Below are 14,443 nucleotides of genomic sequence, written 5' to 3'. Positions count from 1 at the left end.
AAGGATTACATAATATATGAAAAAGAAAATTATCCAAAACCTAATACAACATGAAATAGGAAAAGATCTAAAACAGATAAATGGAAAACGTCCTAAGACTAAAGTCGGCCAAGGCATGGGCCGACTCTCTCTTCTCGGACGCCGACTCTCTCTCCTCGGACGCCGACTCTCTCTCCTCCTTTGGCCACGGCTGGGCCTTGTCTTGGTCTTGGTTATGGGCCATCCACATAATGATTTATAACACTCCCCCTTGGATGACATAACCATATGGGTTTGTATCATGCACGACGTTGCCTCGTTAAAACCTCTCTAGGAAAACCAAAAACCCAAGGTGGGAAAAAATGGAAACCGTAGACAGGAAAAAGAGTACAACACATGACACTCCCCCTGATGAAGGCATCACTGAAGATCCTTCAACTGGCGCATTCCTATCTGATGAACCAGCTTCTTGAACGTTGAGGTCGACAGAGACTTAGCGAACAGATCGGCCGAATTGTCACTGGACCGAACCTGAACCACTTCAACTTCTTTTGCCTTCTGCAGGTCGTGGGTGAAGAAGAACTTAGGTAAGATGTGTTTCGTTCTATCTCCCTTAACGTATCCATCTTTGAGCTGAGCTATACAAGCTGCATTGTCCTCATAGATGATCGTTGGTTCTTCCTTTTCCTTTCCCACGGCCAGACCACTCTCCCTTAGGATATGGCCGGTCATGTTCCTCAACCACACAAGCTCTCAGCTTGCTTCATACATGGCTATGATCTCGGCATGATTAGATGATGTTGCCACTAAGGTTTGTTTTGTGGACCGCCAGCTTACTGCAGCCCCACTGTGTATAAACACATAACCTGTCTGAGATCTAGCATTGTGTGGGTCAGATAAGTACCCAGCATCTGCATATCCGGCCAAGCTATCTCCTAGTCGGCTCATATAGAACAAACCGAGGTCGGTTGTTCCTTGCAGATATCTGAACAGATGTTTTATTCCGTTCCAGTGCCTAAGTGTCGGACATGAACTGAATCTAGACAGTAAACTCACGGCAAAACTGATGTCCGGTCTAGTATTACTAGCCAAATACATTAAGGCTCCAATGGCACTTAGGTAAGGTATTTCCGGCCCGAGCATCTCCTCGTCCGGCTTCTTCGGTCCGAATGGATCCTTCTCAAGGTCTAAGGACCTCACGACCATAGGACTCGACAAGGAATGAGCCTTGTCCATATTGAACTGCTTGAGTATCTTTTTTGTATATGTCTTTTGATGCACAAGGATTCCATTATCCACATACACAAATTGCAGTCCCAAACAGAACTTAGTTTTTCCTAAGTCTTTCATTTCGAATTCTTTCTTTAGACATTCGACCGTTTGGGAAATCTCTCCAGGGGTTCCAATTACATTCAGGTCGTCCACATAGACAGACATAAACACGAAGCCCTTGCTGTCGAATCTCTTTATAAAGATACATGGACTTATTGGATAGTTCTTATAACCCTCTTTCATTAGGTACTCTGATAATCGGTTGTACCACATTCGACCTGATTGTTTCAAACCGTACAAGGCTTTATTCAGCTTAATGCAATGTTGTTCTCGAGAACCTTTCTTATCTTTGAGCTCAATACCCTCTGGAACTTTCATATGAATTTCATTATACAGTGGACCGTACAGATACGCAGTTACTACATCCATTAGGCGCAGATCAAGCTTCTCTTTCACGGCCAGACTGATCAAGTATCGTAATGTAGTTGCGTCCACCACAGGGGAATAAGTTTCCTCATAATCTATTCCTGGTCTTTGTGAGAATCCTTGTGCTACAAGCCGTGCTTTATATCTCACTACTTCTCCTTTCTCATTTCTCTTTCTTACAAAGACCCATTTGTATCCCACTGGTTTGACATCTCTAGGTGTCACGGCTATAGGGCCAAAAACGCCTCTTTTCTTTAATGATTCTAACTCCACGTTTATAGCTTCTTTCCATTTGATCCAATCTGATCTTTGCATGCATTCATATATGGACGTGGGTTCTAGATCCTCATCTTTTTCCATGATCTCAAGTGCTACTTTATAAGCAAAAATATCATCGACGTCGATATCATTTATGTTCCATTTCGTTCCAGACATTATATGGTTTATAGAGATCTCTTGATTGTCCGACCCTTGTGTCCCATGAAGTTCGGCGTCCCGAACCCCATCATTTGGAACGGTCGGAACATTTGGCATGGCCGGCTCACTTGGCTCGACCGTCTGGGTCGGCTCGGCCGGTCCATCAATGTTCTGGACGGTTTCCTTGATGCTCTCGGATCCAGCACCTCTCTTGGACTTCCGAGGCTGTTTATCTTTGGAACCAATAGGTCTACCACGTTTGAGACGTTGTTTAGACTCTGTAGCCACTTGACTTTGTCCCTTCTGGACATCTATTCGTATTGGTGCATTACAAGCCGGGATATACGATTTTGTCACTCTATTTGGGTCAGCAAATGAATCTGGCAGTTGATTAGCTAGCTTTTGAAGATGTATAATCTTTTGGACTTCCATATCACATTCTTTAGTCCGAGGATCTTGCCAAGATATTGATGGTCGAGACCATTCGATTTCTTTGCTCAACCGGCCGTTATGTCCCCCTAAGGTCGGATATGTGGACTCATCAAACTGTGAGTCTGCGTATCTGGCCTTAAACAAATCACCGGTTGTTGGCTCAAGATACTTTATAATGCTCGGGGAGTCATATCCTACGTATATTCACATCCTCCTTTGTGGTCCCATTTTCGTTCTCTGTGGTGGAGCAATTGGAACGTAGATGGCACATCCAAATGTTTTGATGTGGGACACGTCTGGCTCATGACCCATGAGTAACTGGGATGGCGAATATCTATGCTCACTAGATGGCCTGATGTGAATCAATTCTGCTGCATGTAATACGGCATGTCCCCACGCTGATACCGGGAGCTGAGACCGCATGAGCAATGGTCTGGCTATCATCTGGATACGTTTAATGAATGATTCGGCCAAGCCGTTCTACGTATGTACATGTGCCACGGAGTGTTGTACACTTACCCCCATGGACATACAATAATCATTAAACGTCTGGGACGTGAACTCACCAGCATTGTCTAGACGTATAATCTTTAAAGGGAAGTCTGGAAAGTGTGCTCTCAGTCTTATTATCTGAGCAAGCAGGCGTGCAAATGCCAAGTTTCGTGTGGACAGTAGACAGACATGCGACCATCTGGTCGATGCATCAATCAGGACCATGAAATACCGAAACGTCCCACTAGGTGGGTGTATTGGTCCGCATATGTCTCCCTGAATCATTTCCAGAAAATTCATAATCTCTTTATTAACTTTGGCTGGTGATGGCCTGGTTATGAGTTTCCCTTGTGCACATGCTGCACATGTGAGATTGTATGGGATAACTCCTTTGAACGTGTGCCCTTTTGAATTCATCATCAACTTTTGCATCATGTTAGTACCAGGATGGCCAAGCCGGTTATGCCATAAAGTGAAATTGTCGCAGGCATTAGCCTCGGTCATACTGACCTTTGCATAGTATAGGCCAGTAGACATTGCAGGTAAGGTTTCTAGGATCCTTTTATAGCCTTTGGTGATCGAAATTATGTTAAGGAATTCTTTATTTCCTTCTTCCCATGTTTCAAGATGGAAACCGTTCAAACTTATGTCTTTGAAACTCAATAGGCTCCTTTTAGAGCTTGGGGAATACAAGGCATTTTTGATCTCTAGATGAGTGCCTTTAGGCATTAATACATAAGCCTGGCCGTGACCTTCAATCAGGCCGGCTACACCTGCAATGGTGTGTACGTTTGCACTTTGCATTGTGAGATTTAAGAAATATCTTTTATCTCTAAGAATTGTATGACTTGTGCCACTATCCACCACGAGTATGCTCATTTCGTCATTCATTTCTATAAATAAGATTTCATTTCTCAGAGACTTCAAAACTTTCATTTTATTAAACTTGCAGAACACCGAAATTAAAAACACCAAATCAATCATAAAACAATCATAAAGCAGTAAAAACAAGTCGTATCGAAAATTTAGTCTTTGAGACAATCAGAAGTCTCAAAATCCATAAGGTCGTCATTTGCAACATCAGATTCTTTATCAGCCTCATAACCGGAATCATGGACCATATGAGCCTCCGGGTTCTTGTCCTTAAGACTCTCTTGGTAGAGCTCACATAAGTGCTTAGGAGTTCTACAATTCTTGGCCCAATGGTTGCTTATCCCACATCTGTGACAAACAGATTTGGTCGAGTAAGACGGTTTAGATATACCGCCTCGACCTCGTCCATAACCACCTCGGCCACAGCCGGGATTGGAACCACGACCACGGTTATTGTGGTTTCCTTTCCGACCGGCCAAGTGTCTATCTCGACCGTTCGAGTAATTGTCACGGTTCATGTATCCACCACGGCCTCTGCCGTGTGATCTCTTATCATTCTGGATGTAATTGTACTCGTTGGGATTTTTCTTTTCAACTTCATTTGCCTCTGGTAATGGGGCAGATCCGGCAGGTCTAGCTTCACTGTTCTTCATCAGGAGCTCATTGTTTGCCTCGGCCAGGAGCAGGGACGAGATCAGATCAGTGTATGTGGCGAAGCCTTTCTTTCGGTACTGCTGCTGCAGGATTATGTTTGAGGAATGAAACGTAGAGAATGTTTTCTCGAGCAACTCTTCTTCGGTTACTACTTCACCACAAAGTCTCAACATTGAGACAGTCTTAAACAAGACCGAATTGTACTCATGCACTGACTTATAATCCATGAATCTTAGATTCTTCCAGTCATTTCTAGCTTTTGGAAGTAACACCGTTTTCTGGTGATCATATCTATGCTGTAAAGCATCCCAAAGCTCTAGTGAATTTTCCATCGTAATGTACTGATCTTTTAGACCTTCAATGAGGTGATGGCGTATAATACTTATAGCCCTGTACCGATTCTTGTCGGTCTCGTTGTTGTCCTTGATGATTGTATCACCAATACCTTTTAACCTTAAGCTGATCTTTGTATCTAGCGCCCACTGTAAGTAGTTATCTCTAGAGAGATTAAGGGCTGCGTAGTCTCTATTTGAGATTTTCGACATCTGAATCACATCATCATTTCAATTTAGGTTCATAATGTGATCATGTGGCCGCATGGTATAACAAGCTCGGCCACAAACTTGTCTTACGCATCTATGAGAAAACAATCAATCTAATCGACCATGGTGCGAACAAACAAGCCGCACGGCTATGTGGACAAGCAATAGGATCGGTCGTGTAAAACTAAATTGACCATGGTGCGAACAATCCTAACATTTGATTCTACATGTACTAGGGAGATTAATGCCACACGGCCATATGAATTTAAATGCAATCATATTCGAATTCGTATGTTTTCTATATGCTGGTCGATTTCATTAATCAATGTGAATGCAATTCAATTCAAATTCATATGTAATGCAAACAACCTTAGCAATTGATTTATAAATTAGGGTTTCTACTTTTAAATCTAAGGCTGTCGGTTTTAATTAAAGGTTTCAATGCGTTTAGGATTCAAGTTCTAGATCAGATTACTTCAATCAATCTAACAATCCTTTGTTTGTAGGGGATTTAGAACCGGACCACCTTTAGAGAGAGAGAGAAGACGAACAGATGCAATCGGGTCGCGGATGGGAGCAGACGCGAGCTGAGGACGATCGCCGGCTGTCTCGGGTGCGAGTCTCTCGGACGCGGGTCGTGTGCGATCGCGTCTTGGGTGTGGATCGCGAGCTGGACGGTTCTTCTGAGCTGGAACGTGATCTGAGAACGTTTAGGTTTCAAGAGGGATCAACTGAGTTCTTGGATGAACTAAGAACGTGATTAGGATTTAGGGTTTTTGGTTGTGGTCGCCGGTTTTGGCTTTTAGGGTTAGAGGTTTCGATTTGTCTCAGGGATCTAGAGACGATCGTGCTGATAACGTGTTGTAAAAGAATGGGGAATTGTTTCTGTGTATATTAAGGAGTAATAGAGGTTCCTTATATAAGGATTACATAGTATATGAAAAAGGAAATTATCCAAAACCTAATACAACATGAAATAAGAAAAGATCTAAAACAGATAAATGGAAAACGTCCTAAGACTAAAGTCGGCCAAGGCATGGGCCGACTCTCTCTCCTCGGACACCGACTCTCTCTCCTCCTTTGGCCACGGCTGGGCCTTGTCTTGATCTTGGTTATAGGCCATCCACATAATGATTTATAACAAAATTTGTATTGTTTCTTTATTAGCTAGTAGATAGATACCCGAAGTATTATTTATTGTGAGGTAGACTTTATTTCTTTTCTAGTCGCCACAAATTACATTCATATACATTACCAATCACTTAGTACAAACCTCATTTGATGAGACTGGGAATCGATTAAAGTTTGAAATTCCGTAGCTACGCTATGCTGCATGCTTGCCTATGAAACGAAATCAGATATATATAGACTTGCGTCAACTATACACACGTGTGTTTGCGTTGGTTTAGATTATAAGTAATTTAGAGTTGATATTAGGAATTTAATATAAGGACCGTGTAATATAAATGATAGATTCTAGAATAGGTGCAAATTTAAACGACAACATGATAGATAAAAGAGCAATTGCACTTGATATACACGAAAATAAGATTAATTAGCTGTTTGGTTATGTACTGTTCGACTTTCGATAATCCCAAAACTTACCCTATTACGTAGGTATTCGTAATTTGACTCGGCTACGATACAGGGAACTAGACTATTGATATTAAGAGTTTTCAAGGCTCTTAATCAAATGTTATAGTATAAAGGATGTCAAACCAGTTCTAAGTGATTCTAAAGCAAAAAGAATGCAAGACAATGCTTAATCTAAATGATATCAATTGGTGAGATGATTTTGAACTAAAATATTACTAAAATGCAATAAATAACAAAGCTTTCTTTTTTAATGAGAAGGAAGAACTCATGGGCTAAGGGAATTGACCTTGGGTGATCAAGTTTCAATCTAAAGGTGGTACCTTTCAATCAATCTGTCAACCTTATACCTAGACACAATCTTAAACAAACTCTATCTCTAGATGAATGCTCATTTACTAAGATAACTCAAGCATCAAATTTCTTTGGTTGAATATTATCTAAGCAATCATTAATATAAAGTCCAATAGTCATCTTTACACCTTTAACAACAAATCTCTTTGGTAAAGAATGTTAAAAGCTCAGGAGAGTTGGTTCAAGCATTTCATCAAACACCTTTCGGGTATGAAATGCCTAAAGCTCAACTTTAGAGAGACCAACTCTAAAATTGCAATAAAGCACTCTACTAGCAAGGAACAAGATGGATCTATACTAAAACACCTTAGATCTAGCTTAATCACCCTTAGTCTCCCTAACCCTTAGTCTCCCTAACCCATGAATCCAAAGATGACTACTCAGTAATCTTCATGATAAACCCAAAAATCAATGATGATTTGGTGTTAATCATGATTAGTGATCAATATAACTAAGCAATCACAAAAGATAATGATCAAGATTAGATCTTTCACCTAAAAGTTCATTGTGATTAGATAGAAAAATAAGATCTCCCCCTAACATTAGGTTTAGAGAGTATTTATATGACTTCTAAAACCTAATGGGCTCAGTCAACAACCTGAAAGGCCCAAATAAAACATAAATTTCCGATCAGAAGAAAAGACACGCCGCGGGTACAATAGGTCGCTCCCCATCTAGAGCGGGTTAGTCACCTCGCTCCGGAACATCTCTCCAATATGTTTGCTTCACGTCTTCAAACCGCGCGCGGGTTCATGACGTCGCTCCCCATCTGGAGCGGGTTAGTCACCCCGCTGCTGGACGTCGCTCTAAATGCCATCTTCACATCTTCAAATTGCACGCGGGTTAAGGGCCTCGCTCTGTCTTGGTCGCTCTGACTCTCGAGAGTTGTAGATGGGGTGTTGGTTCGGAGCGGGTGCCGAACCCCGCTGTGTCTACCCCGCGCTGCCTTCGTTTCGTCTGGAGCGGGTGTCACAGGTCGCTTCCATTGCCCGCTCCGGTGTTCTACTCGCTCAAACAACACTTTCCACTCTCTTTTTGATCCCAAATGCTTCCAAGTACCCCCAAGAACTCCAAAGGACACTCCAACACCTGATTAAGACTTATGCAATGCGAAAAGGAAACTAAAATGCATAATCCCTAATCTAAATGATCAAAACATGCAAGAATGAAGAGTTAAAACAATGCAAATGTGCAAGATATCAACTCCCCCACACTAGTCCTTTACTTGTCCACAAGTAAACTTTTAAGAGCCAAAGGGAAAGAGGTTTGAAAATGGGAACACATAACCAAAAGGACACTTTCTAGCCATCAACCTAACATCCTAAGGAAAACATAGCAAATAGCATGAGCAACTCTCTTATTATACTCTAGCTTCTCTAGGCCTATCCATACTCTTATGCCTCTACACAATTTGCAATACTCATCAACTAACAAGTTCTTTAAACCAGCTCTTCTCACATTGATTCACACACACACACACAAGGTGAATTCTCCCAAATGGGCACATGATCTCAATCATTTGGCTAGGTAAGCAATGGTCTAATATGAATGAAGAGAAGGATTCAAATGTTGTCATTTCAAGGTGGTTATCACTCAAGAACAAGGAACTCATGCATACATAGATTCATTTTCATCATTCCACCCCTTTTTATAAGTGATTACAAGTTCTACCCTTTTATCATCATCTCAAAACCAAAATAACACCCACTCACATCATTCACCCAATGAACAACTCTCTTTTTCTTTTGACTCAATCAACTAGGGACTTTAATTCAGTTTTTACAACACTTAGCTCTAACTCTTTCTCATTTCCCTCCCCACCTTCTCTTTGATTCTTTTTTTTTTTTTTATAAGGGGGAAGGTTCTTTTGTACATAATCTAGAGCTTCATACTTTCCTTTTGTCCCTAGAGTTTTCTTTTCTAATGACACTCTTTTGTTCATCTTTGTCATCTTTCTCACTCCCCAAACCCAAGACATTAAGATTTATAACACACAAAACCCTCTCACCATCCCCAAATGCTAGCTCATTTTGCTAGCAAGAGATGAGAACAAATCTATGTCGCCTCCAATACTCTCAAGATTTTGCACATGACAAGCTATCAAAAGAGCTCTCACTTATGCAATTCAATGTTTGGTCTCAAAGAATGGCTAGAGTTGTAGGGTATGGAGTGCCATTTGGGTTAACAAAGATTGGTATAATGGAATAAGATAACCCAAATGTGTATGAGATCCATGATCAAGTATGCAAATGCCCATATGCAAGAGAGATTAAGTTCATTCAAGCCAAGTTCAGATTGGAGCTGATATTAAGAACAATGCCAATATCAAGCAAGCAAACAAGTTTCAAGAAGAGTTTTCAAGGCTCGAAGCATGCAAGGCTCGAAGCATGCAAGGCTTTCAAGAGATGCTTAAGCTACTTGATATATTTAACTAGGGTGTCACTTTGAGTTCTAGACAAGAGTTCTTTACAAGACATTTAAATCATTGCTCACTATGCAAGTGAATGCAACCTATATGATCCTAGACATCTAATTTTTTTGGATTTTCTATGCAAATAGGTGTATGCTCTAGACTCAATCTTAAAGATACAACTACATGCTTCTTTTTGTTGTTTTTGAAAATTTTGAATTTTTTTTGGATTTTCTATGCAAATATGTATCTACAATGCATGAAATAAAACACTTTAAAATGATTAAATACTTGGTACCTCCCCCAAACTTGAATCACACAGTCTCTGTATGTCCAAGAGAGGAAGAGATACCGAAAACAAAGTTAAATGAAAACTAAACTGGTATATACAATGGTGAGGTGATGGAGTACCTGTCTAAGCGTCCGGGAAAAAGGTCGTGGCCTCGTCTCCGGTGTCATCGGGGAAGGTATTGAAGTATGCTTGAGGCTCGCTGGAAACCTCCTCATTGTCGGTTTCGTCATCGGTTGAGGCAAGGGAAGGAGACTTATTCCCGGAGTTGGATTTAGGAGCTTTGGGGTTTCGTGCCAGACGTAAAAGCTGGTGGGCAGTCGTGGAGTGGCTTTGGTACCTCGCTGCCATACCCCACTCCAGCTTCGATTATATTTTCGGATTTTAGCGCAAGACTCTCGTGCCCCGCTGCGTCTCCCCGCGCTGAATCGTCGTCTGAATCTTCAAGTCGTGGCGCGACATCCAGACCCCGCTGCATCACCCCGCTTCAAACTCGACTATAAACTATGTTTTGACGCACGGTTTCATCACCTCGCAACACTAGCTCGCTCTAGGTAAGCTCGAGCTGTCAACACGCAGAGCGACCTCCAGACCTCGCTGCATCACCCCGCTGCCACACCTCGCTCTAGTGCAGTTTAACTTAAAACTGATCCTTCAACCTGATGGAGACCAGTTTTACCCACCAAACTTGATGTGAACTCGACCCACCGATAATAAAGTCCTAAAAAGAAATATGTACAAGGATAGTCATGGGATTTCCTCCCAAGTGAGCTTGTTTTAAGTCTCTAGCTTGACTTTGCCTACTTTGAGACTAGGCTGGAGCAGGATCAGAGAGTGGGGTTGATGTCCCATTCTCCTTGGGTGTTGTAGCCATGTACTGCTTGACCCTCTGTCCATTAACAGTGAAATCATTTCCTTGCTTGTCCCAAAGCACAATTGCTCCATAAGGCTTCACTTCCTTAACCTCAAATGGACCAGACCACCTTGACTTGAGCTTCCCTGGAAACAACTTCAGCCTAGAATTATAGAGAAGAACTTGATCCCCAGCTTTGAAATTTCTCTTGAGGATGTGCTTGTCATGAAAGGCCTTGGTTTTCTCCTTGTAGATCCTTGAGTTCTCAAAAGCATCCATCCTTATCTCATCAAGCTCATGTAACTGAAAGAGTCTATTCTCCTTTGCACTCTTGATGTCAAAGTTCAGCAGCTTCACAGCCCACAATGTCTTGTATTCAAGCTCAACTGGTAGATGGCAAGCCTTTCCATAGACAAGGTTGAAAGGCATAGTGCCTAAAGGAGTCTTGTAGGCTGTTCTATATGCCCAAAGTGCATCATCAAGTTTGTCTGACCAATCCTTCCTGTTAGTTCCCACAATCTTCTCCAATATTCCCTTAATTTCCTTGTTGGAGATCTCAACTTGACCACTTGTTTGAGAGTGATAAGGTGTTGCCACCTTGTGCTTCACTCCCTTCTTCTTGACAAGACCTTCAAACAGCTTGTTGATGAAGTGTGATCCTCCATCACTTATAACCACTCTTGGGACTCCAAATCTTGGGAAAATTATGCTCTTGAACATCTTTAACACCACTCTTGAGTCATTTGTAGCACTTGCCACTGTTTCAACCCATTTGGACACATAATCCACAGCCACAAGGATGTACTTGTTGCCATAAGAAGAAGGAAAAGGTCCCATGAAGTATATTCCCCATACATCAAACACCTCCACCTCAAGAATTGGATTTTGAGGCATATCATTTCTCTTGGTGATGTTTCCTCTCCTTTGGCAAGAATCACACTTGGAAACAAAGTCTTGTGTGTCCTTGAACATATGTGGCCACCAAAACCCAGCTTGTAACACCTTTGAAACAGTCTTGAAGGTAGCAAAATGGCCTCCATAGGTAGATCCATGGCAATGTGTAAGGATCCCTTCAATTTCTTCATTAGCCACCACTCTTCTATAGAGCTGATCCTTGCAAAGAATGTAGAGGTATGGCTCATCCCAATAGTATCTCTTCACAACTTTGTAGAACTTCTTCTTTTCATAGCCCACAAGATCCAATGGTTCTTTTCCAGTAGCTAAGTAGTTAACCAAATATGCATACCAAGGACCTTTCTCTTCAGTTTCCTCTTCAAGCTTCTTACCAGTCTTGCAAACCTTTACCACTGCTCTGATAGCCATGATCTGCTCCTCTGGAAGTCCCTCATCAATGAGGATATCACACTCAATTCTCATTCTGGACAAATGATCAGCTACACCATTCTCAACTCCCGGCTTGTCTTTGATCTCTAGATCAAACTCTTAAAGTAGCAGGATCCATCTCAAAAGTCTTGGTTTTGCATCCTTCTTTGCTAGAAGATGCCTCAAAGCTGCACGGTCTGTGTACACAATGACCTTGGAACCCATAAGGTAACTTCTGAACTTCTCAAAGGCAAAGACTGTGGCCAACAACTCCTTCTCTGTCGTGGCATATCTCATCTGAGCATCATCCAAAGTTCTGCTCGCATAATATATCACATGGGTCTTCTTGTCCTTCCTTTGTCCCAAGACAGCTCCAACAGCATAATCACTAGCATCACACATAATCTCAAAATGGAGATCCCAATCAGGTGGCTGGACAATAGGAGCACTAACAAGTTCGCTCTTCAGCTTCTTGAAGGCTTCGTGACATTCTACATCAAAGCTGAAAGTAGCTTCCTTGCACAACAGCCTGGTCAAAGGTCTAGTGATCATAGAGAAGTCTTTGATGAATCTTCTGTAGAATCCAGCATGACCAAGAAAACTTCTGATGTCCTTCACTGTCTTTGGTGGAGGCAAACTAACCATCACTTCAATCTTAGCCTTGTCTACCTCAATCATCTTCTCTGAAATCTTGTGTCCCAGCACAATCCCTGTCTCAGCACAATCCCTTCCTTAACCATGAACTGACATTTCTCCCAGTTCAGCACAAGGTTAGTGTCTTCACATCTCTGTAGGACCCTGCACAAATTTGACAAACAAGCAGAAAACGAAGATCCGTAGACAGAGAAGTCATCCATGAAAACATCCACAACATCCTCAATGAGATCAGAGAAGATAGACATCATGCACCTTTGAAAGTTGGCTGGAGCATTACATAGCCCAAATGGCATCCTTCGATATGCAAAGGTGCCATAAGGGCATGTGAATGTTGTCTTCTCTTGATCATTGGGATGTATGTGTATCTGGAAGAACCCTGAATACCCATCAAGAAAGCAATAGAAAGGGTGATTTGCAAGTCTCTCAAGCATTTGATCAATAAATGGCAATGGAAAATGATCCTTTCTAGATGCAGAGTTGAGCTTTCTATAATCAAAACACATCCTATAGCCAGTTATGGTTCTAGTTGGTATCAATTCATCTTTGTCATTTTTAACCACAGTGATACCACCCTTCTTTGGGACAACATGCAGAGGAGATACCCATTTAGAATCTGAAATAGGGTAAATAACACCAGCATCTAAGAGTTTAAAAATCTCCTTCTTTACAACATCCTTCAGGTTAGGATTTAACCTTCTTTGATGCTCTATAGAAGTCATTGATTCATCCTCAAGATATATCCTATGCATGCACAAAGAGGGTGATATCCCCTTAATATCATCAAGTGAGTAACCTATAGCTTTTCTAAACCTCCCAAGTTTATTCAAAAGTTTAGACAGCTCAAGTTCACTAAGTTCACTACTCACTATGACAGGGTAAGTCTCATTAGGGCCAAGAAAAGCATACCTTACACCTTGGGGAAGAGGTTTAAGCTCCACTATAGGCGCCTTGAGTTCACTCCAGTCCTCTTGATGAATGTCTTCTTGTTGAGTAGCTGAGGTAGCATGGTGAATCTCATGTGTAAGCTCCTCATTCTGATCTTCACCAACAATCCCCTTGTGAGAATCCAGCATCTTCACATAGGCATCACTTTCCTTGTTCTCAACCACTTGGACCTCTCTTTTAATTGTCAAAGCATGTTGTAGAGGGTCTTCAAGTGCCAACTCCTCTAGAAGCTCATCAGCTAGAGCATCCATTTCATCTATGTAGAAAACTTGGTTCTGAATGGTTGGCCTCTTCATCACGTCATTGATGTCAAAGTGGAGGATGTTCCCTTTTCCAAGATGAAGATCAATCTTTCCTTCTCTGACATTCACAATAGCTCCTGCTGTGGCTAAGAATGGTCTTCCAAGGATCAAAGGGTCTTTAGCTTCCTCACCCATCTCCAACACAACAAAATCAGTAGGGATCTCAAAGTTACCAACCATCACGGGAAGGTCTTCTAGGATACCAACAAGAATCTTCACTGATCTATCAGCCAACACCAAAGAGAGTCTACACTTCTTGTATTGAGTAAATCCAAGCTTCTTTGCAATAGACAAAGACATCAGGCTGACACTAGCTCCAAGATCGCATAGAAACCTCTCAAACACAATGGGTCCTAGAGCACAAGGTAAGGTGAAACATCCTGGATCCTCTAGCTTCCTTGGAACATCTAACTTCTGGATAATGGCGCTGCACTCGTGAGTAAGAATCATCATGCCTTCCATCTTTTTCTTCTTTGCAGCCACAACATCTTTCAAGAACTTGCTGTACTGAGGGACTAACATAAAAGCATCAATGATGGGCATTGTGACCTGAACTTCACTCATTTGTTTCTCAAAGAGTGCCTTGGACTTCTCCAATAGTTGTCTCTTGAATCTTCCAGGGAATGGTAG

General features: G+C 41.8%; 1 protein-coding gene across 1 annotated transcript; it reads right to left on the bottom strand.

Moving 5' to 3' along the window:
- Positions 1-4,043: 4,043 nt before the first annotated feature.
- Positions 4,044-4,877, bottom strand: LOC125587242. The gene is made up of 2 exons (XM_048757458.1): positions 4,283-4,877; positions 4,044-4,171 (listed from the first exon to the last, which is right to left on the bottom strand). The coding sequence occupies exons 1-2, from the start codon at positions 4,875-4,877 to the stop codon at positions 4,044-4,046; spliced, it is 723 nt and encodes a 240-aa protein (XP_048613415.1).
- Positions 4,878-14,443: the final 9,566 nt, after the last annotated feature.

Source organism: Brassica napus, chromosome C5 (assembly GCF_020379485.1).
Source record: "Brassica napus cultivar Da-Ae chromosome C5, Da-Ae, whole genome shotgun sequence".
Classification (NCBI taxonomy): Eukaryota; Viridiplantae; Streptophyta; class Magnoliopsida; order Brassicales; family Brassicaceae; genus Brassica; species Brassica napus.
The sequence above is the reverse complement of the archived record's forward strand: the minus strand, read 5'-3'. Positions and strand labels throughout refer to the sequence as shown.